At 49.7% G+C, this 23,231-nt stretch overlaps 1 protein-coding gene across 1 annotated transcript; it reads right to left on the reverse strand.

The window, feature by feature from the left end:
- Positions 1 to 1,785: 1,785 nt before the first annotated feature.
- On the reverse strand, positions 1,786 to 20,786 carry RPL3L (ribosomal protein L3 like). The gene is given in 11 exon segments (XM_060260621.1): positions 1,786 to 1,848; positions 3,100 to 3,219; positions 5,385 to 5,480; positions 10,654 to 10,755; positions 12,351 to 12,511; positions 13,420 to 13,467; positions 13,470 to 13,605; positions 14,531 to 14,666; positions 16,878 to 17,046; positions 17,958 to 18,150; positions 20,643 to 20,786. Coding segments are annotated over 11 exon segments (1,221 nt in total). The 5' UTR covers positions 20,646 to 20,786; the 3' UTR covers positions 1,786 to 1,791.
- Between the last annotated feature and the right edge of the window lie 2,445 nt (positions 20,787 to 23,231).

The raw sequence follows: 23,231 nt of genomic DNA on the forward strand, positions 1-23,231 counted from the left end.
GCATCTGGGCAAGAGTCCCTGGTCTGCTGGGAAAGTCAGTTTGGAGACCTGAACACAGAGCCTTCAAGTACCTCCCTTCCTTACCCCAGCCCCAGGGAGGAAAGTGGCCCAAGCTACTACAGGGGTAACATCTCCAACAATACACTGTTCTGCAGCCTCTAAGAACGGTGTCTCCTACTGGGCCTAGCAGAGTAGCAGAAAGTACATTGGGCCAAGGAATAAGAGGGAGCTCAGAGATCTGGAATCTAGGCCGTCTTGACTTGCAGGGACTGCCACGGAAGGCCAAGCTGGGTGTGCCCCAGTCTGACAACAGAGAGAGTCCTCTGAAAACACTGCTTTCCCCTGAGATTGGATGCCATACAAGGAGGAGGAAGAAAACCGTAGATTTATACCCCACCCTTCTCTCTGAATCAGAGTCTCAAAGCGGCTTACAATCACCTTTACTTTCCTCCCCCGCAACACACACCCTGTGAGGTGGGTGGGGCTGAGAGAGCCCTCACAGCAGCTGCCCTTTCAAGGACAGCTCTGCGAGAGCTATGCCTGACCCAAGGCCATACCAGCAGCTGCAAGCGGAGGAGTGGGGAATCAAACTGGGTTCTCCCAGATAAGAGTCTATGCACTTAACCGCTACAACAAATTGGCTCTCACTACGGGGTTTGGGGGCAAAAAGCAGGAGTGGGCAGCGCAAACCAGAACCGTCCATCTGAGGAAGAGCTGGACTGGACATTACATTTAGGGGGGACGGTGGCTCAGTGGTAGAGTATCTGCTTGGTAAGCAGAAGGTCCCAGGTTCAATCCCTGGCATCTCCAACTGAAAAGGGTCCAGGCAAGTAGGCGTGAAAAACCTCAGCTGGAGACCCTGGAGAGCTGCTGCCAGTCTGAGTAGACAATACTGACTTTGATGGACCAAGGGTCTGATTCAGTAGAAGGCAGCTTCATGTGTTCATTACACAAAAAGGGCCTGATTTGAGGTGACCGAGGTATGCTTCTGTGCACATTTCCTGCCCGGCAACCTGTGAGATGGTGCCAGCCCGCTTCCACGTATTGTATCTCTCCTCTGCCTCCCCCCTCTGTTCGCTAAACCCGAGGGGTGGCGTTTCCCGGCTGCCGGCGACGCCAACAGCATCTCGACGCGCAGGGAGCTGAGCCGGCCATTCCGAGAGACAGCTTGCGCTGCAGCATGACGGGCGACTGTTTTAATCTTCCGTGCAATAATTTAAAAAAAGAAACAAGCAATAGCTTTGGGCGAGTTAACGACGGGTCGCGACTAATCAAAGGGCTTTGCAAACCTTGGAGAAATGATTGGCGAGAGGCAGCGAGGCGAGGCGCGGGTAAAATAAAGGAATAAAGGTTTGCATCCATTCCTTGAGGCGTGCTTGCTTTTGTTGTTTTTTTAAACCTGGTCCAGTTTTAAGAGCACTGGCTTGTCCAGGTGGTTGACTGGGGAACTGAGAAGCGGCCGATTTTCTCCTGAGCCACATTGAAACCTGTTTTAATTAGGGCAGCTTTTGCCGAAGAGCTGTGCAGTCTCCTCTAAGGGCCCGTTATGGGAGATCTCCAGCCCAGGTGAAAGAGATCTCTCAGAATCCCCTTGGTGGGAGCACGAACAGGACTGGATCGGTTGCACGCACTAACACTTCAGATCACTTGGGGACGGTCTCAAGTTTCCGAAGGGTCTTTCTACAGATGGTAGAGCCAGCAGCTTCGTGTGCACAAAACTCATCTCAATTCTCAGCCAGGGTGGGGAGCCAATGTTACGGTTGCCAGCCTCCAGGTGGGGCCTGGAGCCTCTTACAACTCCTCCTGGGTTTCTGGCTTCCCTTTCAGCAGGTGTTTCTTCTGGGGGCCCTGGAACAGAAGGGGGAAAGAAACACCTTAGCATGAGAAAAGACCATTCGCAGTCTTTACCTGGGCTGGGGAGGAGAGTTGAAGGAGTCTCAGAGCTGCTTACAATCCCCTTCCCTTCTCCCCACAACGGACACCCAGTGAGGTAGGTGGGGCTGAGAGAGCTCTGAGAGAACTGGGACTGGGCCAAGATCACCCGGCTGGCTGCCAGGGGGAGAAGGAGTGGGGAATCAAACCTGGCTCTTGAGATTATAGTCTTCCGCTCTTCACCACTGCACCAGGCTGGCTCCCGCCTTTAAGTGGCACCGTTAAGACCAGGGGTGGCCAACCTGCATCTCGGGAGTCACAGGTGGCTCTTTCACATATTCTGTGGCTCTCAAAGCCTCCACTGTCCCATTGGCCAGCTTGGAGAAGGCATTTGTCTCTTTAAATCGGGGGTAGCCAATGGTAGCTCTCCAGATGTTTTTTCCTACAACTCCCATCAGCCCCAGCCAGCATGGCCGATGGCTGGGGTTGATGGGAGCTGTAGGCAAAAAACATCTGGAGAGCTACCGTTGGCCACCCCTGCTTTAAATTATTCTCCAAGCCAAGTCAGCCAGCAGCCTGGAGAATGCATTTAGAGTTGCTTTCTTTCCATTTCTCCCTCCCTATTTATTTGCCTTCCTTCCCTCTCCCCCTCCTTCTTTCCTTCCCTCCTTCCCTCCTTCCCTCCTTCCTTCCTTCCTTCCTTCCTTCCTTCCTTCCTTCCTTCCTTCCTTCCTTCCTTCCTTCCTTCCTTCCTTCCTTCCTTCCTCCCTCCCTCCCTCCCTCCCTTCCTTCCTTCCTTCCTTCCTTCCTCCCTCCCTTCCTTCCTTCCTTCCTTCCTTCCTTCCTTCCTTCCTTCCTTCCTTCCTTCCTTCCTTCCTTCCTTCCTTCCTTCCCTCCCTCAGACATCTGACATTTATTCTGTGTGGCTGTTATGTTAAGCAAGTCTGGCCACCCCTGTTTAAGACCACTGAAGAAACCACCTCCTTCTAGAACTCAAGCAACTGAAGCACTTCAGGTTCAGTCAAGTAGTTAATACGCCACTGATCCGGGAAGATACGCTGGCCTCGGGGGGTGGGGAAGACTGAGCGGAAACTGAATCGCCTTGATGACTGTTAGCTCCATTCCGAGCATCAGCTCCATAACCCCAGAGATGGGGGTCGTGGAAGAAGAGAAACCCTTCTCTGAGTGGCTGCTGGGGGGTGGGGTGGGGGGAGCGCCACAACTCACCATGAAAGCCCTCTTCTCTTCGGCTGTCTGGAAGTGGCCGTGGCCAAACTTGGAGGTCGTGTCGATGAATTTCAGCTCAATGGGTTCCAGGGCTTTCCGGCTTGTGTGGACCAAGAGCGACTGGAAGGAGAAAAGGGGGGAAGGAAAGAGGGCGAGAGGCAACGTATTGTGACTGAGCACTTATGAAGCCCTAAGGTTGCCAATGCTGGGTTTAAAAATACCCAGAGTTCTGAGGATAGAGCACAGGAGGGTGAAGTTTAGGGAAAAACGGGATCTCGGTAGCGCATAATGCCATAAAATCCACCTTCCAAAGCAGCCGTCTCCAGGAAGAGCGGAATAAATAATAATCTGTAAATAAATAATAATCCAGTACATAGAACATAAGAGAAGCCATGTTGGATCAGGCCAATGGCCCATCTAGTCCAACACTCTGGTGTCACATAAGATCATAAGGGAAGCCATGTTGGATCAGGCCAATGGCCCCTCCTGTCCAACACTCTGTGTCACATAAGAACATAAGAGAAGCCATGTTGGATCAGGCCAGTGGCCCATCCAGTCCAACACTCTGTGTCACATAAGAACATAAGAGAAGCCATGTTGGATCAGGCCAATGGCCCATCTAGTCCAACACTCTGGTGTCACATAAGAACATAAGAGAAGCCATGTTGGATCAGGCCAATGGCCCATCTAGTCCAACACTCTGGTGTCACACAGTGGCCAAAAACCCAGGTGCCCTCAGGAGGTTCACCAGTGGGGCTAGAAGCCCTCCCACTGTGTCCCCCAAGCACCAAGAAGACAGATATCGCTGTCCCAGACATAAGAACATAAGAGAAGCCATGTTGGATCAGGCCAATGGCCCATCCAGTCCAACACTCTGTGTCACACAGTGGCCAATATATGTGTGTGTGTGTATACACACACACAAACACACACACACATATATATATATATACTGTGGCTAATAGCCACTGATGGACCTCTGCTCCATATTTTTATCCAATCCCCTCTTGAAGCTGGCTATGCTTGTAGCTGCCACCACCTCCTGGGGCAGTGAATTCCACATGTTAATCACCCTTTGGGTGAAGAAGTACTTCCTTTTATCCATTTTAACCTGACTGCTCAGCAATTTCATTGAATGCCCACGAGTTCTTGTATTGTGAGAAAGGGAGAAAAGGACTTCTTTCTCTACTTTCTCCATCCCATGCATAATCTTGTAAACCTCTATCATCACCCCGCAGTCGACGTTTCTCCAAGCTAAAGAGCCCCAAGCATTTTAACCTTTCTTCATAGGGAATGTGTTCCAAACTTTTAATCATTTTAGTTGCCCTTTTCTGGACTTTTTCCAATGCTATAATATCCTTTTTGAGGTGCGGTGACCAGAACTGCACACAGTACTCCAAATGAGACCGCACCATAGATTTATACAGGGGCATTATGATACTGGCTGATTTGTTTTCAATTCCCTTCCTAATAATTCCCAGCATGGCGTTGGCCTTTTTTATTGCAATCGCACACTGTCTTAACATTTTCAGTGAGTTATCTACCACGACCCCAAGATCTCTCTCTTGGTCAGTCTCTGCCAATTCACATCCCATCAACTTGTATTTGCAACTGGGATTCTTGGCCCCAATGTGCATTACTTTGCACTTGGCCACACTGAACTTCATCTGCCACGTTGATGCCCACTCACCCAGCCTCAACAGATCCCTTTGGAGTGCCTCACAATCCTCTCTGGTAAGGATTGGTACAATCGATGTGATTCAGAACAAAGTCTGAGTCCAGTGGCACCTTTAAGACCAACAAAGTTTAATTCTGGGCCGAAGCTTTTGTGTGCACGCAACAGTCTTCAGATACACGAAGTTTGACCACTACACCAAACCAGCAAATTCGGAAAGTAGTTGTGTTGGATTGCAATAGAACAGGTAGAATTCGAATCTAGGACCACCTTAGAGATCAACAAGGTTTTCGGGGTATGAAATCAAAGCTCCCTTTGCCAGACCGACAACAAATGTATGTTTATTTGTGGGAAATAGTTATATCCTGTCCTTCCCCCCGCCTCCACCGATTTACAGGGCTCAACCTGGATTAAGAATTTAAAAACATAATCTGACGTCCAAATTCAGTAATACTCAAAGGGATGTTATCTCATTGCAGTTTCACAGCGCAAACTAGTCTGGCCTGCCAGGACTTTGTGACAAAGGCCAAACATGGGGTCTTCCCAATTCATAGCCTCCCTGCAGCCCCGCAACACTAAACGGTGGAGGTGCCCCAGCCTCCCCTCTCACCTTGCGCAGGGTCAGCACCCGCTTCTTGGTGCCAACCACGCAGCCCTTCAGCATCAAGAAATCGTTTTTGACTTCTCCGTAACGAGGAAACCCGCCCTGCGGGGAAGGAAGGCAAACTTTTATTTTTAGGACAATGTGTTTTAAGCAAAAAAAAAAAATAACAATGGGGGAAGGAAGTAGAGAACATGAAAAGGCACGTGGAAGAACCAAAAAGAGATGTTACATTTGGAGACCCTAATGGTAACAGCAGCCACAGAGGTGGACAGGGGAGGGTTCGTATCAGGTGGTGTTTAAACCTCATAAGTACATAAGAGAAGGCATTTTTGGATCAGGGCAGTGGCCCCTCCAGTCCCACACGCTGTGTCACACAGTGGCCAAAACCCAGGAGCCATCAGGAGGTCCACCGGCAGGACCAGAATTCCAGAAGCCCTCCCACTGTTGGCCCCCAAGCACCAAGGAGACAGAACATCACTGCTCCAAACATAACAGAAGGCATGTTGGATCAGGCCAATGGCCATCCAGTCCAACCCTGTGTCATACAGTGGCCAAAAAACTCAGGTGCCATCAGGAGGTCCACCAGTGGGGCCAGGACACCAGAAGCCCTCCCACCGTGGCTTCCCCTCAGCACCAAGAAGAGATAACATCACTGCCCCAAATATAAGAACATAAGAGTAGCCATGTTGGATCCGGCCAATGGCCCATCCAGTCCAATACTTTGCATCACCCAGTGGCCAAAAAACCAGGTGCCATCAGGAGGTCCACCAGCAGGGCCAGAACTCCAGAAGCCCTCTCACTCTTGCCCCCCAAGCACCAAGAATACAGAGCATCATTGCCCCAGACAGTCTTCCCTCTATACCTTGTGACTAAGAGCCACTCATGGACCCCTCTTGAAGCTGTCTGTGCTTGTAGCTGCCACCACTCCCCCTATGTGATTCACTTCCTCCTCCTCCTCAAAGGTGATGTGTAACTTCTCTATATGTCCCCCCCTCCATGCACAAAAGGCAAACAGCAGCAAGGGAGATCAGGAAAATGGTCCATGGGGCAGAAAGGGTTAACCTCCAGGGCTTTTTTTGTAGCAGGAGCTCCTTTGAGCCAGTTTGGTGTAGTGGTTAAGTGTGTGGACTCTTATCTGGGAGAACCGGGTTTGATTCCCCACTCCTCCACTTGCACCTGCTGGAATGGCCTTGGGTTAGCCATAGCCCTGGCAGAGGTTGTCCTTGAAAGGGCAGCTGCTGTAAGAGCTCTCTTAGCCCCACCCACCTCGCAGGGTGTCTGTTGTGGGGGAGGAAGGGAAAGGAGATTGTGAGCCGCTCTGAGACTCTTCTGAGTGGAGGGCGGGATATAAATCCAATATCTTCTTCTTCATCATCATCATCTTCTTCTTCATCATCTTCTTCTTCTTCTTCTTCTTCTTCTTCTTCTTCTTCTTCTTCTTCCTTTGCATATTAGGCCACACCCCTCTTTTGTAGCCAATGCTCCAAGAGCTTACAGGGCTCTTTTTACAGTGCCTCCTATAAGCTTCACGAGGATTGGCTACATCAGGGGTGTGTGGCCTAATATGCAAAGGAGTTTCCTGCTACAAAAAAAACCCTGATTCCTTCTCTCTCCCTTGGTCTCAGTCTGAATTTAGGGGCTGCTGTCTAGGGATCTCCCAGCAGCAACCGGCCTGCACTGCAGGGAACTTTACGGCTCGGTCTCAAAGAGTGGCAACGAGCACCCTCTAGTGGCCATGCCCTTGGATCATCTGCAGAGACTGAACCCCACATCTGATCTCCTGCAGCCTTGGAGAGCAGCCATAACAAAACAAAATGTCACTGGATGTCGTTTGGAACTTTGATACACACACAAGGCTCCTCTCTTTAAATGCTGTTTGCTGAAAACACTCGTCAGGTCTGGAACGGGAGGGACGGTGGCTCAGTGGTAGAGCATCTGCTTGGTAAGCAGAAGGTCCCAGGTTCAATCCCCAACTAAAAAAGGTCCAGGCAAGTAGGCGTGAAAAACCTCAGCTTGAGACCTTGGAGAGCCGCTGCCAGTCTGAGTAGACAATAGAAGAAGAATTGCAGATTTATACCCCACCCTTCTCTCTGAATCAGAGACTCAGAGCGGCTTACAATCTCCTATGTCTTCTCCCCCCACAACAGACACCCTGTGAGGTGGGGGCGGATTTATACCCCACCCTTCTCCCTGAATCAGAGACTCCAAGCGGCTTACAATCTCCTATATCGTCTCCCCCCACAACTGACACCCTGTGAGGTGGGTGGGGCTGAGAGGGCTCTCACAGCAGCTGCCCTTTCAAGGACAACCTCTGTGACAGCTATGGCTAACCCAAGGCCATTCCTGATTTTGATGGACCGAGGAGGGTCTGATTCAGTAGAAGGCAGCTTCATATATATTCATATATGTTCAACGCCGCTGTGCGTATTTAGTGTCAGAGCTCGGGAGGGCCTGCAGTGTGAAGCCAGGGACTTGAGTGAGAGAAACTGAAGCTCTGGAGACAGAAGACACTGCTCTGGGAACACCCAGCCCAGCCCAACCCATCCAGAGGCTTCCAAGCACGCTCTGGGATCATGGGCTGGTGTCACATAAGAACATAAGAGAAGCCCTGTTGGATCAGGCCAATGGCCCATCCAGTCCAACGCTCTGTGTCACATAAGAGAAGCCATGTTGGATCAGACCAATGGCCCCTCTAGTCCAACACTCTGTGTCACATAAGAACATAAGAGAAGCCCTGTTGGATCAGGCCAATGGCCCCTCCAGTCCAACACTCTGTGTCACATAAGAACATAAGAGAAGCCATGTTGGATCAGGCCAATGACCCCTCCAGTCCAACACTCTGTGTCACATAAGAACATAAGAGAAGCCATGTTGGATCAGTCCCACACTCTGTGTCACATAAGAACATAAGAGAAGCCATGTTGGATCAGACCAATGGCCCATCCAGTCCAACACTCTGTGTCACATAAGAGAAGCCATATTGGATCAGACCAATGGCCCCTCCAGTCCAACACTCTGTGTCACATAAGAACATAAGAGAAGCCATGTTGGATCAGGCCAATGGCCCATCCAGTCCCACACTCTGTGTCACATAAGAACATAAGAGAAGCCATGTTGGATCAGACCAATGGCCCCTCCAGTCCAACACTCTGTATCACATAAGAACATAAGAGAAGCCATGTTGGATCAGGCCAATGGCCCCTGCAGTCCAACACTCTGTGTCACACAGTGGCCAATATATATTTATATATCTATATATATATACATACACACACACACACACACACACACACACATATATACACTGTGGCGAATAGCCACTGATGCACCTCTACTCCATATTTTTATCCAATCTCCTCTTGAAGCTGGCTATGCTTGCAGCCGTCACCACCTCCTGTGGCAGTGAATTCCACATGTTAATCATCCATTGGGTGAAGAAATACTTCCTTTTATCTGTTTTAACCTGACTGCTCAGCAATTTCATTGAATGCCCACGAGTTTTTGTATTGTGAGAAAGGGAGAAAAATACTTCTTTCTCTACTTTCTCCATCCCATGCATAATTTTGTAAACCTCTATCATGTCACCCCGCAGTCAACGTTTCTCCAAGCTAAAAAGCCCCAAGTGTTTTAACCTTTCTTCATAGGGAAAGTGTTCCAAACCTTTAATCATTCTAGTTGCCCTTTTCTGGACTTTTTCCAATGCTATAATGTCCTTTTTGAGGTGCAGTAACCAGAATTGTACACAGTATTCCAAATGAGACCGCACCATCGATTTATACAGGGGCATTATGATACTGGCTGGTTTGCTTTCAGTTCCCTTCCTAATAATTCCCAGCATGGCGTTGGCCTTTTTTATTGCAATCACACACTGTCTTGACATTTTCAGTGAGTTATCTACCACGACCCCCATCTCTCCATCCTCTTCTATGCCTGGGCAGACCGCCCCCAGATCCCGCCCCACTGAACTCCCTGGCAGCTGGCCCCAAACCTCAGTCTGACAGTGACTGTGGGGAGGTGTTACTGCCTCTTCTCGCTGAGGTTTGCTAATGTGCCGATTTAGGAACCGCTTTTGAATTCTGTGAGCCAATATCACTGCCTGTACCTTTTAGCCTTTGGGCCATACTGTATGCGTGCATTTTTATCTCCACCAGTTAGGCTTGCCAATCCCCAGGTCCCAGCGGGGGTTCTTCCACTTTCCCAGTCTCCTTCCCACCCCAATCAGCTGGCCGACGGGGGGAAGCCCCGCCCCCAAAGCCGCCATGTTATTTTTTTCCCCTCCGGAGTCTCCAGTCTCTGATTGGAAAGGCTTCCTCTTGGGATGCGGTGTCTGTGTTACTTGGAAGAAGTTGGCAGCAACTCGTGAGTAGAGAGGCCAATCCCTCACTTCAGAGTCGCCAGAAAACGGCGGGGGGGGGGGGAGGGGAGGAACGTCTGCTGAGCACTTCATTATTCCCTATGTGGGGATCGATTCTCATAGCATATAATGGGGAATTGATCTGGAGGTTTCAGGGGCTCTGGGGGAGCTGTTTTTTGAGGTAGAGGCACCAAATTTTCAGTATAGTGTCAAGTGCCTCTCCCCAAAGTACCCCCCAAGTTTCAAAATTATTGGACCAGGGGGTCCAACCCTATGAGTCCCAAAAGAAAGTGCCCCTATCCTTCATTATTTCCTACGGAAGGAAGACATTTTAAAAGGTGTGCTGTCCCTTTAAATGTGATGGGCAGAACTCCCTTGGAGTTCTATTATGCTTGTCACACCCTTGTTCCTGGCTCCACCCCAATGTCTCCTGGCTCCACCCCCAAAGTCCGCAGATATTTCTTGAATTGGACTTGGCAACCCTACCACCAGGATTTCATGCGCCTAATGGAGTGAGGCTGAAATGCCACCATAAAGCTGTTAGCCTTCAAGGTGCCCCGATAGTAGGGTTGCTAACCTCCAGCGGGTGGCTGGGTATCTCTTGCTATTATACCTGATCTCCAGGCGACAGAGATCGGCTCACCTGGAGACAATGGCCGCTTTGGGAGGTGAGCTCTGTGGCATTAGACCCCACTGAAGTTTCCTCCCTCCGCAAACCCGGCCCCACTCAGGCTCTGCCCCCAAATCTCCAGGTGTTTCCCAACTTGAAGCTGGCAACCCTACCCGATCATCAGTTTCTCTGCAGGGGAGGGCCATGGGAAACCACCTCTGCCTCTCGCTGGCCTTGCGGAGAGTCACCATCAGTGCGTCGTGACTTAAGTGGGGCCCACACCTGAGAGTCCATTCTGTTGCGTTTCTTACCAAGGGAGTGATGGTTTTCTCTGTTGTGTCATAATTGGTGGATGCGTTGTTCTTCACCACTTTGCCATCTTCTACGTGGATCCCACGACCCATGCGATAAATCTAGGAGGCAAGCATGAGACGTCGCTATGCATTTATCACCAGGCAGCCGGCCTTCGTGGTCTGAAGCAACAGGAAAAAGTTTGAGTCCAGGGACATCTTTAAGACCAACAAAGTTGAATCCTGGGTACAAGCTCTTTGGTGCATGCACACGAAAGTTTATACCCGTAATGGAACTTTGTTGGGCTTAAAGGTACCACTAGTCTCAAAAGTCATAAGAAGATGATATTGGATTTATATCCCGCTTTCCACTCTGAATCTCAGAGCGGCTCACAATCTCTTTTTACCTCCCCCCTCCCAACAGATACCCTGTGAGGTGGGTGGGGCTGAGAGAGCTCTTACAGCAGCTGCCCTTTTAAGGACAACTCTTGCAAGAGCTATGGCTGACCCAAGGCTATTCCAGCAGGTGCAAGTGGAGGAGTGGGGAATCCAACCCGGTTCTCCCAGATAAGAGACCGTGCGCTTCACCACTACACCAAACTGGCTCTCAGGAGACAGACACCCTGTGAGGTGGGTGGGGCTGAGAGAGCTCTTACAGCAGCTGCCCTTTCAAGGACAACTCCCCCAAGAGCTATGGTTAACCCAACACAATTCCAGCAGGTGCAAGTGGAGGAGTGGGGAGTCAAACCCAGTTCTCCCAGATAAGAGTCCGCGCGCTTCACCACGACACCAAACTGGCTCAGGAGCACCTGAAAGACTCACAACATCTATGGTAGAGGAGGAGCTGTCGTGAGTCAGGCACTGAGCTGTGACCCGTGAAAGCTCTTACCCTGCCACAAGTGTTGTTAGTTTTTAAGGTGCTCCTGGACCCTTGCCCCCTTCTCTCCACTCCACTTTGGGCACTGGATCTAATGCAGCATCTGTGTGAATATGTGTGTCTCCTTCTTTACTGGGTGGCCCCGTGGTGCAGAGCGGTAAAACAGAAGTACAGTACTGCAGTACTGTGATCTGAATTCTCTGCTCACGACCTGAATTCTATCCCAGCGAAAGCTGGTTCAGGTAGCCGGCCCGAGGTTGACTTAGCCTTTCATCCTTCCGAGGTCGGTCAAATGAGTCCCCAGCTTGCAGTGGGGAAAGCATAGAGGACTGGGGAAGGCAATGGCAAAACACCCCGCAAAAAGTCTGCCATGAAAACGTTGTGAAAGCAGCGTCACTCCAGAGTCGAAAATGACTGGTGCTTGCACAGGGGACCTTTCCTTTCCTTCCTTTTCCAGAAGAGCCCCGTGGCGCAGAGTGAGAAAGCTGCAGTACTGCAGTCCTAAGCTCTGCTCACGACCTGAGTTTGATCCCCGGAGGAAGCTGGGTTTTCAGGTAGCCAGCTCGAGGTTGACCCAGCCCCCCATCCTTCCGAAGTTGGTCAAATGAGTCCCCAGCTTGCTGGGGGGGAAAGTGTAGATGACTGGGGAAGGCAATGGCAAACCACCCTGTAAAAAGCCTGCTGTGAAAACCTTGTGAAAGCAACGTCACCCCAGAGTCGGAAATGACTGGTGCTTGCACAGGACCTTTCCTTTCTTTACTGGGGACGGTGGCGTGCAGGGTTACTGCTCTGGTTCGCCGGGACAGAAGGTGAAGGCGTCCTCATTGGGTGGGCTCCGTACCTTCTTGTTGAGCTCTGTGCGGTGATGATACCCCTTCTGGCCGGCTCGAGCGATGGAGTAGCCCACCCGGGCAGGGTGCCAGGCTCCAATGCACGCCACTTTGCGCAGCCCCTTGTGGGTCTTCCTGGGCAGCTTCTTGGTGTGCCAGCGGCTCGTCACCCCTGTGTGAAGAAGGGCCAAGTGGCCGTGGGGAAGGAGCTCAGCAGAAAATCCATCTCGCGCCTCAGATACGAGCAACTCTCTAAACCAGGGGTGTCAAACTCATTTGTTATGAGGGCCGGATCTGACATAAACGAGACCTTGTCAGGCCGGCCCATGCGTGTACCTATTTCAGATTAGGCCGCAGAGATATAAACTTTATAAAGGACACAGGCAAACACAATTAAAGGGTTTTTTTTTTTTTTAAAAACCCTCTAAAATAAAAACATGCTTAAAATATTAGCACTCGTTGGTCTTAAAGGTGCTGTCTTTGTATTTCTCCCATGGGATTCCAGGGAACTAGCTCTTTCCTTCCTTTCCCAGGGGGCCAGGACGGGGAGGAGCCTCATCCAATAGAAAGAAGAAAGACTCGGCTCGGTAGCTCTGCTGTGGGATTGAGAGAGCCTGGCAAAGCAAGCTCTGCTTCCCCGCATTCCTCCCCAAAGGAGAAGACTCGGCCAGTGGAGAAAAAGGCTTTGCTCTGTAGCTCCTGTGTGATTGAGCAAGCCTCACAAAGCAAGCTGTGATGCAGAGGGAAGTAAAGGAGAGGGAGAAGGAAGCAGATGACAGCCAGTTGTTCAGAGGCCTGATTTGGCCCCCAAGCCACGTGTTTGACACCCCTGCTCTAAACCTTTAAAAGCACAGACCGCCTAGAGGGGCTCACGCACAGTGAGGAGGAAAGCAGCAACTGGCTTTAATTTAATTTAATTTATCGATTTATACCCCGCCCTATCCTGCAAGCTCTTGGTCTTTCTGGAAGCTCTGGGGTCAATGAGACAGCTGCCCAATCCTGCCCCGACGTGGGCCCCCCTCCCCCATCAGTGGCGAGCCTGAAACAGCAGCCTGGAGCCAACCCAGCCTCGATTCCCACCTTTCATCCCGTGCCCTTTGGTGACACCGATAACATCGATCATCTCATCTGGCCGAAGACAGAATGCACGGAGACCTGCTTCTCCAGCTTCTCGTGGGCCCAGTCCACTTTGTCGGCCACCGTCCCTCCGTTCAGCTGGATCTCCATCACGTGGGCCTTCTTCTGACGCAGCGGCAGGAGCCTCATCTGCAACCAGGGGAGGTCAAAATTCGGTGACAGAAACAAGGGGGATTTTTAAAAATGGCAAAATGCCCCGTACTAAGCAGGTCGCCTGGGAAGAGCGGGGTGGGGAGAGGCTCAAAGGCATCAAAAGCTCCACCTCCTGGCCCCAAGAGAAAGGAACCTGGTCGCAGCAAGTGCTAGAACTCTGTATGCGCTCAGGGACTCTAGTGCAGGGGTGCCAAACATGCAGCCCAGGGACCGAATCGGGCTCCGATCAGGCCCTTGAACAACTGGCTGTCATCTGCTCCCTTCTTCCTCTCTCTTGCCTCCTTCCTCTCTCTTGCTTCCTTCTTCCTCTCTCTTGCCTCCTTCCTCTCTCTTGCTTCCTTTCCTCTCTCTTGCCTCCTTCCTCTCTCTTGCTTCCTTCTGCATCACAGCTTGTTTTGCCAGGCTGACTCAATCGCACAGAAGCTACAGAGCAAAGCCTCTATTTTCTCCATTGGCTGAGGCGCCTCTCTTGGGAAGGAAGGGGGGGAGGCAGGGCTTGCTTTGCCAAGCTCTCTCAGCAGAGCTACTGAGCCAAGCCTCTCTTCCTTCTATTGGCTGCGACTCCTCCCCCTCTTGGTCCCCCTGGGGAAGGCAGGAAAGAGCCAGAGCTTCCTTTGCCCAGTTCCCTGGATCCCACGAGAGAAATACAAAGAAAGCCCCTTTAAGAGCAATGAGTGCTAATGTTTTAAGCATGTTTTATTTTTAAGGGTTTTTTTTTCCCTTTAAATCTTTAATTATGTTTGCCTGTGTCTTTTATAAAGTTTATATCTCTGCTAGCTAATCTTAAATAGGAACATGGCCCGGCCTGGCAAGGTCTCATTTATGTCAGCTCCAGTCCCCCTCACAAATAAATTTGGCGTCCCTGCTCTAGCGCTTCCAGCCGACATGGAGAAGGGCCCACCTGAGTGTGCACAATGACGCGGATGACCTTGCAGTATTTCTTCATGGCTGCAAAGTCCTTCTCCAGCTGCTTCTTCCCTGCCTCGTCCTGCCACTTTTTGCAGTACTTGGTAAAGGCCTTCTTCTTGCTCTTGTGCCTGGAGAGGAGAAATGACGACGGGTGTGTGTGTGTGTGACATGATAGAGGTTGAGAAGATGATGCATGGGACAGAGAAGCAGAGAGAGAAGTACTTTCCTCCCTTTCTCACAATGCAAGAAACTCGTGGGGAGGGACGGTGCTCAGTGGTAGAGCATCTGCTTGGTAAGCAGAAGGTCCCAGGTTCAATCCCCGGCATCTCCAACTAAGAAGGGTCCAGGTAAGTAGGCGTGAAAAACCTCAGCTTGAGACTCTGGAGAGCCACTGCCATTCTGAGCAGACAATACTGACTTTGATGGACCCAGGGTCTGATTCAGTATAAGGCAGCTTCATATGTTCATATGTGGGCACTCCATGAAATTACTGAGCAATCGGGTCAGAAGAGATAAAAAGAAGTACTTCTTCACCCAAAGGGTGATGAACACATGGAATTCACTGCCACGGGAGGTGGCGGAGGCTACAAGCATAGACAGCTTCAAGAGGGGGTTGGATGTATATGTGGAGCAGAGGTCCATCACTGGCTATTAGCCACAAGGTATAGATGGAACTCTCTTTCTGGGGCAAGTGATGCTCTCTGTTCTTGGTGCTTGGGCGGGCACAGTGGGAGGGCTTTCTGGCCCCACTGATGGACCTCCTGATGGCATCTGGGCTTTTTGGCCACTGTGTGACACAGAGTTTTGGCCTGGATGGACCATTGGCCTGATCCAACATGGCTTCTCTTATGTTCTTATGTGACACAGAGTTTTGGCCTGGATAGACCATTGGCTTGATCCAACATAACTTCTCTTATGTTTCTTATGTGACACAGAGCGTTGGACTGGATGGGCCATTGGCCTGATCCAACATGGCTTCTCTTATGTTCTTCTGTGACACAGAGTGCTGGACTGGATGAGCCACTGGCCTGATCCAACATGGCTTCTCTTATGTTCTTCTGTGACACAGAGTGCTGGACTGGATGAGCCATTGGCCTGATCCAACATGGCTTCTCTTATGTTTTTTTGTGACACAGAATGTTGGACTGGAGGGGCCATTGACCTGATCCAACATGGCTTCTCTTATGTTCTTATGTGACACAAAGTTTTGGCCTGGATGGACCATTGGCCTGATCCAACATGGCATCATGTTCTTATGGAAGCGCATCCGCTGAGATCTGGTGGCACAAAGTCCTGACATGGAAGTTGCAAGCAAGCCATTGTGCGAGCAACTAAATTTTATTTTTTTTAATTTTGTCTATTTGTATTCCGCCCTTTCCCAAGAACGGGCTCAGGGCCGATAACATCATTTTTAAAATAACAATTTCAATTATACAGTTAAAACAAATAAAATAGCAGCATGTCAAGCAAGACACAAGTTATAAACCAAATTGTATATGGTGGCATCTGCTAATGGCCCCTGAAAACCACCCCCCCTCTGTCTCTGTGGACTCTCTCAGCCCCACCCACCTCACAAGGTGACTGTTGTGGGGGAAGGAGATAATGGAGATTGTGAGCCACTCTGAGTCTCTGATTCGGAGAGGAGGATGGGGTATACATCTGCAGTCTTCTTCCTCACAGCACTTGGCCTTTTCCTAGTCCCCAGTCCTCTCCATGCCTTGGCCCCTTGATTTGCCTCGGAATCTCTAGCTATCAGACTCCTCTCACAGAAGGGCTCCTTAGACCACAAAACCACCAAAGCTGTTGCAAACCTAGCTGCCATCAGGAGGTTCACCAGCGGGGTCGGAAAGCTCTCCCACCGAAAGCTCTCCAGAAGCTCCCCCACTGATACTCCCCAAGCACCAAGAAGACAGAGCATCACTTGCCCAGACAGAGTGTTCCATCCATACCTTATGGCTAATAGCCACTGATGGACTTCTGCTCCATATGTTTATCCAGGGCTATTTTTGTAGGGAAAAGCCCAGCAGGAACTCATTTGTATATTAAGCCACACCCTCTGGCATCACCATTGTTTCCGCGCAGGCTTTACTGTAGAAAAGGCCCAGCAGGAACTCATTTGCATATTAGGCCACACCTCCTGGTGCCAAGCCAGCCGGAACTGTGTTCCTGTGCGTCCCTGCTCAAAAAAAGCCCCGTGTTCATCCAATCCCTTCTTGAAGCCGTCTGTGCTTGTAGCCACCACCACCCCTTGCTGCAGCAGTGAATTCCATAAGCTCGTAACATTCCTAAAGCAACAGCTACAGATAGCTTTTCCTCCAGCACCCTTAGAAAACACTCACCAGTTCTTGTAGAAACGCCTCCTGCATTCGTCGCTAATGTGCTCGGCAAAGATGGTCTTCAAATTCCGCAGTCCCCGGGGCGTCTCGATGTAGCCCACCACTCCGACCACCACCAGAGGTGGGGTCTCTATTATGGTCACTGCTTCCACCTCCTCCCTTTTAGACACCTCTGAAAATTAGAGAACGGGAAAAGGCACCAAATGAACACCAAATTCATGGTGCAACGCTTATTTAGTGGTGTGAGACACTGCTGCATTTCAAAAATTCCAGGACATAATGCTTCTTAGACCAGCCTAATAAATCAGAAGATGTCCTGACCTACTGCCCAAGCTAGTGCGATTCCATCAGATTCCAGAAGCTTCAGAGGCCATGGTTATTATTTAGAAGGGAGACCACCAAGGAGGACCAGAGTCCTTACGCAGAGGTAGAAGAAGATATTGGATTTAAATCCTGCCCTATTCTCTGAATCTCAGAGTCTCAGAGCTGTCACAATCTTCTTTACCTTCCCCACCCCCCAACAGACACCCTGTGAGGCTCTCACAGCAGCTGCCCTTTCAAGGACAACTCCTGTGAAAGCTACGGCTGACCCAAGGCCATTCTAGCAGCTGCAAGTGGAGGAGTGGGGAATCAAACCCGGTTCTCCCATATAAGAGTCCGCACACTTAACCACTACACCAAACTGGCTCTCAGAAGCTCAGCTTTTTAGACCAGCCTAATCAGAAGATATCCAGGCTAGCTTGATCAGATCCCAGAAGCTTTGGAGGGTCATCCGTGGTTATTATTTGGAAGGGAGGCCACCAAGGAAGACCAGAGTCCCTACACAGAGGTAGGCAATGGCCAACCACCTCTGAACTTCTCTCGATCTGAAAACCCTACAAGGTCACCATATGTTGGCTGCGCGTATGACAGCATTTTCCTCCACAACCCGAAGATAACAGAACAAGAAACCGGAGTGTTGCCCGACTACAGTAAAGAAAGTTAAACTATTTTGCCCTAAGCTGGGATAGCCCAGGCGAGCCTGATCTTGTCATATCTCAGAAGCTAAGGAGGGTTGACTCTGGCAAGGATCAAGCAACTTACTCAGCCCCGGCCGGTGAATCTCCCGCAAGATGTGAGTCATGCCGGCCTTATAGCCCAGGAAGGCAGTCAGGTGGACGGGCTTGCTAGGGTCATCTTTGGGCCAGGTCTTCACCTTCCCACGGTGACGCCGGCTCCTCTTGTGAGGGAGGAAGCCCAGGTGTCCATGTCTGGGAGCCGAAAACTTCCTGTGGGACTAGAGAGGGGAGGCAAAAGACAGGCCCTCTGAACCTTCTGAGCTTCCCAAGCCAGTGAGGCTATCAAAAACCGTTCTCAGTGGGACCCGCTTGGCATCTAGAAGGGTCAGTCCTCCTGTAAGAAAACATCTCACAGAATGGCAGAGAGCCTTTGCCTATGTCCAGCACGATATTCATGAGACAAAAGCCCTGACAGTATAAGACAAGGGTGGCCAAACGTGCTTGATGTAAGAGCCACATAGAATAAATGTCAGAAGTTTGAGAGCTGCAAGACATGAGCATGAGCTGTTTGAGAGCAACAAGACAAAGGAAGGAAGGGTGGAAAGAAAGCAAATAGATGGGGGAGGGGGAGGGGGATAGAAAGCAGCTTTAACTTTAAATGCATTCTCCAAGCTGCTGGCTGGCTTGACTTGGAGAACTGATTTAAAGACACGAATGCCTTCTCCATGTCGGCCGATGGGGACTTTGAGAGCCACACAATACGTGTGAAAGAGCCACATGTGGCTCCCGAGCCACAATTCGGCCACCCCTGGTCTAACACAACTGAATATATTCATATTGCAGAGAGGACTCACAGTTTAATGGTGAAGTATGAGCTTTGGATGCAAACGGTCCCAAGTTCCTTTCTTCAGTAAAAAGGATCTCAGTACTAAGAAAACCGTGTTCCCTTGTCATCTTGGACTAGGCTTGCGAGATTCCCAGTGGGGGCGGTGTGTGTGTGTGTGCCAGATCCAGGCTGGGAAACTCCTAAAGATTTGGGAATCAAGCTAGATAGGGCAGGGACCTCAGTGGCATACACTAACACAGAGCCTATATTGGACAGCCCCAACATTTCCTACATGAAATCCTTTAAGGGGAGCTGTCAGGACTCCAGAAGCAAATGTGTGAAGGGGGAAGAAAGAGAGGATTCTTTTCTCCAATTGACAAGCAGGCAAATGGTCAGGTTCCTGAGTTTGCCCTGAGCAACCGGTATGGCTCGCTCTGCTCGTTTATGGTCACGTTTTCCCTGGGATTTCTAATTTGGCAAAAGAACAAACCCTCTCTTGGTTTCTAAATCAGGGCAAATCACAAGAGCAGAGCATCAGAGTAGTGCTCAGACAGCCACTTGTGGCTTGCAGCTAATCTGTAGATAAAACTGGATTCACACGTTAGAAAGGTAAAAGTAGTCCCCTGTGCAAGCACCAGTCGTTTCCGACTCTTAATTATCTTGTTAGTTTTGTGCTTTTTGATTCCTGACAAGTTTATAACTTTCATTGGTTGCTGGACTGGTAAAATCTGTTTCTACATTCTTCTGTTTAAAAATGTAATGCGGTATTATGGAATTTGAAAGTCGCTGTTAGAACTTTGATGGTCAGGGGCTTGTAGATTTTAGAATCCCATGCTAATGAACAGACTGCCTATGCGCAAACATTTGTTGGGAGGGGAAGATATTTAGAAAAGAAGTTTGCACACCAATGGCAGCCCATTTTTATAAGCTAGCTTATGCGGACTGCTGAATAGGGTTGTTAATTAAGGGATCCGCCAATATGGTCCTGTCTAAGGACCTGTGTCATCATGTAAATTATGTAATCTGACAGGAATTAGCGTCAAAATACCATCGTCACTGTCAGACTACGTTATAAATTTTAATTATATACCGACTGGTTTTTAAATAATGTTAATTCTAAAGTTTTTTATTCACTATATTGTATGTTTATGAAATGTTGTTAGCCGCCCTGAGCCTGCCTAGGCGGGGAGGGCGGGATATAAATAAAATTTTATTATTATTATTATTATTATTAATTATTTTTGTATTGATTTACATGGTGTAATCTGCCTTCAGTCTTGTAAGAATGGTGGTCCACAATGCAAACGTTAAATTTTTTTTTAAATGCCGGAACAAAGTTAGAAATTAGAGAATGCCAAATCGGGTTACCACTTTTTTGAAACTTCCTTGTAACATTGTGACCTTTTTGTATATTATTTTAATAATCTGTAGGGTTATAATTGCTATCGAGTGCATGTATTTGATGAACGGGAGACTCAAGAGATATTTATCAATTTTCCTAATTCTTATTACTACTTATGTAGGTTTCTTGCATTGGGTAAACTTTTGACTCTATTGGAAAAGGGGTAAAGTTGCCAACCTCAAGATGGGGGCTGGAGATTTCCCAGGATTACATCTGATCTCCCCTGGAGAAAATGGGTGCATTGGAAGGTGGAAAATAATCTGTAGCAATATGTTCCAAACTCCTCCCTTCATAGGCTCCACCCCTCAAAATCTCCAGGTAGTCCCCAACTGGAACTTGGCAACCTGAGGGAGGGAAGGGAAGTCAATCAGGGTGCTTCAGTTCTGATTTGTAAAAGGCTTGCACAGTAAATTGCCAGCCCAGAAATGAGTAGCTGAGACTGTCCCCAGTTAGAGAGCTTCTTTGCCATTCCTAAACTACTGCCCCCCACCTCCAGCTATCCCCCCAAATACCCACGCGGCCCATGGCCATGCAGTACAGACCATGATTAGGCGTCTTCTTCAACCCGGGCGAAGGCAGAGAAAGAGGCCACCAGCGAGGGCTTCCCTTCTCTAATACCGAAGATGTTTCTCGGCCCCCAAGACATAAATTTAGCAGCTGGCTTCATGCTGATGCTATATTCATTTCATACTCGGGCAAGCTGACAGTGGTCAGATACCACCAGCCGTTGGGTGGAAAGGTCATTTGAGAAGTGGAGGGGTGGGGTGGGGTGGGAAAAGAGGTGTCACTTTACCACCTAGGGTTGCCAACTCCAGCCTAGAAATTTGGGGGCTGTGCCTACAAAGGGGGGAATTTGGGGAGGTAGGCCACCACCGAGAATAGAATTTGAATTCTGAAGTTGCTGCCATTTTATCCAAGGGGAGTGATCTCCGTAGTCTGGAAACGAGTTCTAATTCCAGGAGAACTCCAGGTCTTGCCTGGAGGATGGCAAACGAACCCCTCTAGGGCCCCCGACCACGCACAGATGATGGAGACAGGGCGAAACTTTGCCCAGATTGCCCACCGATCCAATGAATCACTCAGGGACATGCAAAGTCAGCATAAAGGATGTCTCTGGGCATACGCAGAGTGGAGCTTGGGCCACTGGCTCCCTCTTGCTCTCTCAGCCTCGCGTAGGGTTGCCAAGTCCAATTCAAAAAATATCTGGGGACTTTGGGGGTGGAGCCAGGAGACTTTGGGGGTGGAGCCAGGAGACATTAGGGGTGGAGCCAAGATCAAGGCTGTGATGAGCATAATTGAACTCCAAAGGGAGTTCTGGCCATCACATTTAAAGGGACAGCACACCTTTTCAATTCCTTCCTTCCATATGAAATAATGAAGGATAGGGGCACCTTCTTTTGGGGCTCATAGAAGTGGACCCCCTGGTCCAAACTTTTTGAAACTTGGGGGGTATTTTGGGGAGAGTCATTAGATGCTATACTAAAAATTTGGTGCCTCTACCCAAAAAACAGCCCCCCCAGAGCCCCAGATACCTGCGGATCAATTCTCCATGATTTTCTATGGGAATAAATCTCCATAGGGAATAACAGAGTTCCCAGCAGACATTTCCCTCCCCTCCCCCCACTTTCTGACGACCCTGAAGCGGGGGGAGGGTCTCCAAACCGGGGGATCCCCTGCCCCCACCTGGGGATTGGCAACCCTAACCTCGCGTGCCCTGCAGGGTGGTTGTGAGACTGACTCAAGGGAGGGAGAACTGCTCTGAGCCCTGGAGAAGGAATATAAACGTAACAGATTATAATTCAGATGGTAACAGAACAAACTCCAATTCAAGAAATATCTGGGGACTCTGGGGATGAAGCCTGGAGACATTGGGGGTGGAGCCAGGAGCAAGGGTGTGACAAGCATAATTGAACTCCAAAGGGAGTTCTGGCCATCACATTTAGTGGGACCGCACACTTTTTAAATGCCTTCCCTCCATTGGAAATAATGAAGGATAGGAGCACCTTCTTTTGGGGCTCCTAGAACTGGACCCCCTGGAGGAAACTTGGAGGGTCTTTTGAGGAGAGGCATTGGATGCTCTGCTGAAAATTTGGTGCCTCTACCTTAAAAAACAGCCCCCCCCTTCAGATAACCGCGGAGCAATTCTCCATTCTGCCGAATGGGAATCAATCTCCATAGGGAATAATGGAGTGCCCAGTAGACATTTCCCTCCCTCCCTCCCCCGATTTCTGATGACCCTGAAGCGGAGGGGGGAGGGAGAGCCTCCAAACAGGGGGATACCCTGCCCCCACCTGGGGATTAGTAATAGGGTTGCCAATCCCCAGGTGGGGGCAGGGGATCCCCCGGTTTGGAGACCCTCCCCCCGCTTCAGGGTCGTCAGAAAGCGGGGGGGGAGGGGAAGGAAATGTCTGCTGGGAACTCTGTTATTCCCTATGAAGATTTATTCCCATAGAAAATCATGGAGAATTGATCCGCGGGTATCTGGGGCTCTGGGGGGGCTGTTTTTTTAGGTAGAGGCACTAAATTTTCAGTACAGCATCTAGTGCCTCTCCCCAAAATATCCCCCAAGTTTCAAAACGATTGGACCAGGGGGTCCAATTCTATGAGCCCCAAAAGAAGGTGCCCCTATCCTTCATTATTTCCTATGGAAGGAAGGCATTGAAGAGGTGTCCCTTTAAATGTGATGGCCAGAACTCCCTTTGGAGTTAAATGATGCTTGTCACAGCCTTGATCTTGGCTCCGCCCCTGTCTCCTGGCTCCACCCCCAAAGTCCCCAGCTATTTCTTAAATTGGACTTGGCAACCCTAATTAGTAACCTATCTGGCACTGTAAAAAAACAAGCTATGAGAAGTGCCTTGTCATGATCGGAGCTTAGAGAAAGCTTGGAAGGCGAAAACGGGTTCTGAATTCCGGATTCCTCACTTAGCTCGTATGCAGTAAAAATAGAAATTTTCTGCACGTCTAAGAATCTACATTGACCAGCTGACGTTCATGCGTTCTTAAGGCGGCCCTTCGTTCTCTTTGCTTCCCAGGAGACCGAACCTGCACCTTCTATGAAATTGACTTAAGAAAAAAGGAAATTGCCTCTGTGGACTTATATACACACATCCTTAGGCATTTGGCTCTTCTCC

The sequence above is a fragment of the Heteronotia binoei genome, chromosome 20, assembly GCF_032191835.1.
Source record: "Heteronotia binoei isolate CCM8104 ecotype False Entrance Well chromosome 20, APGP_CSIRO_Hbin_v1, whole genome shotgun sequence".
NCBI lineage: Eukaryota > Metazoa > Chordata > Lepidosauria > Squamata > Gekkonidae > Heteronotia > Heteronotia binoei.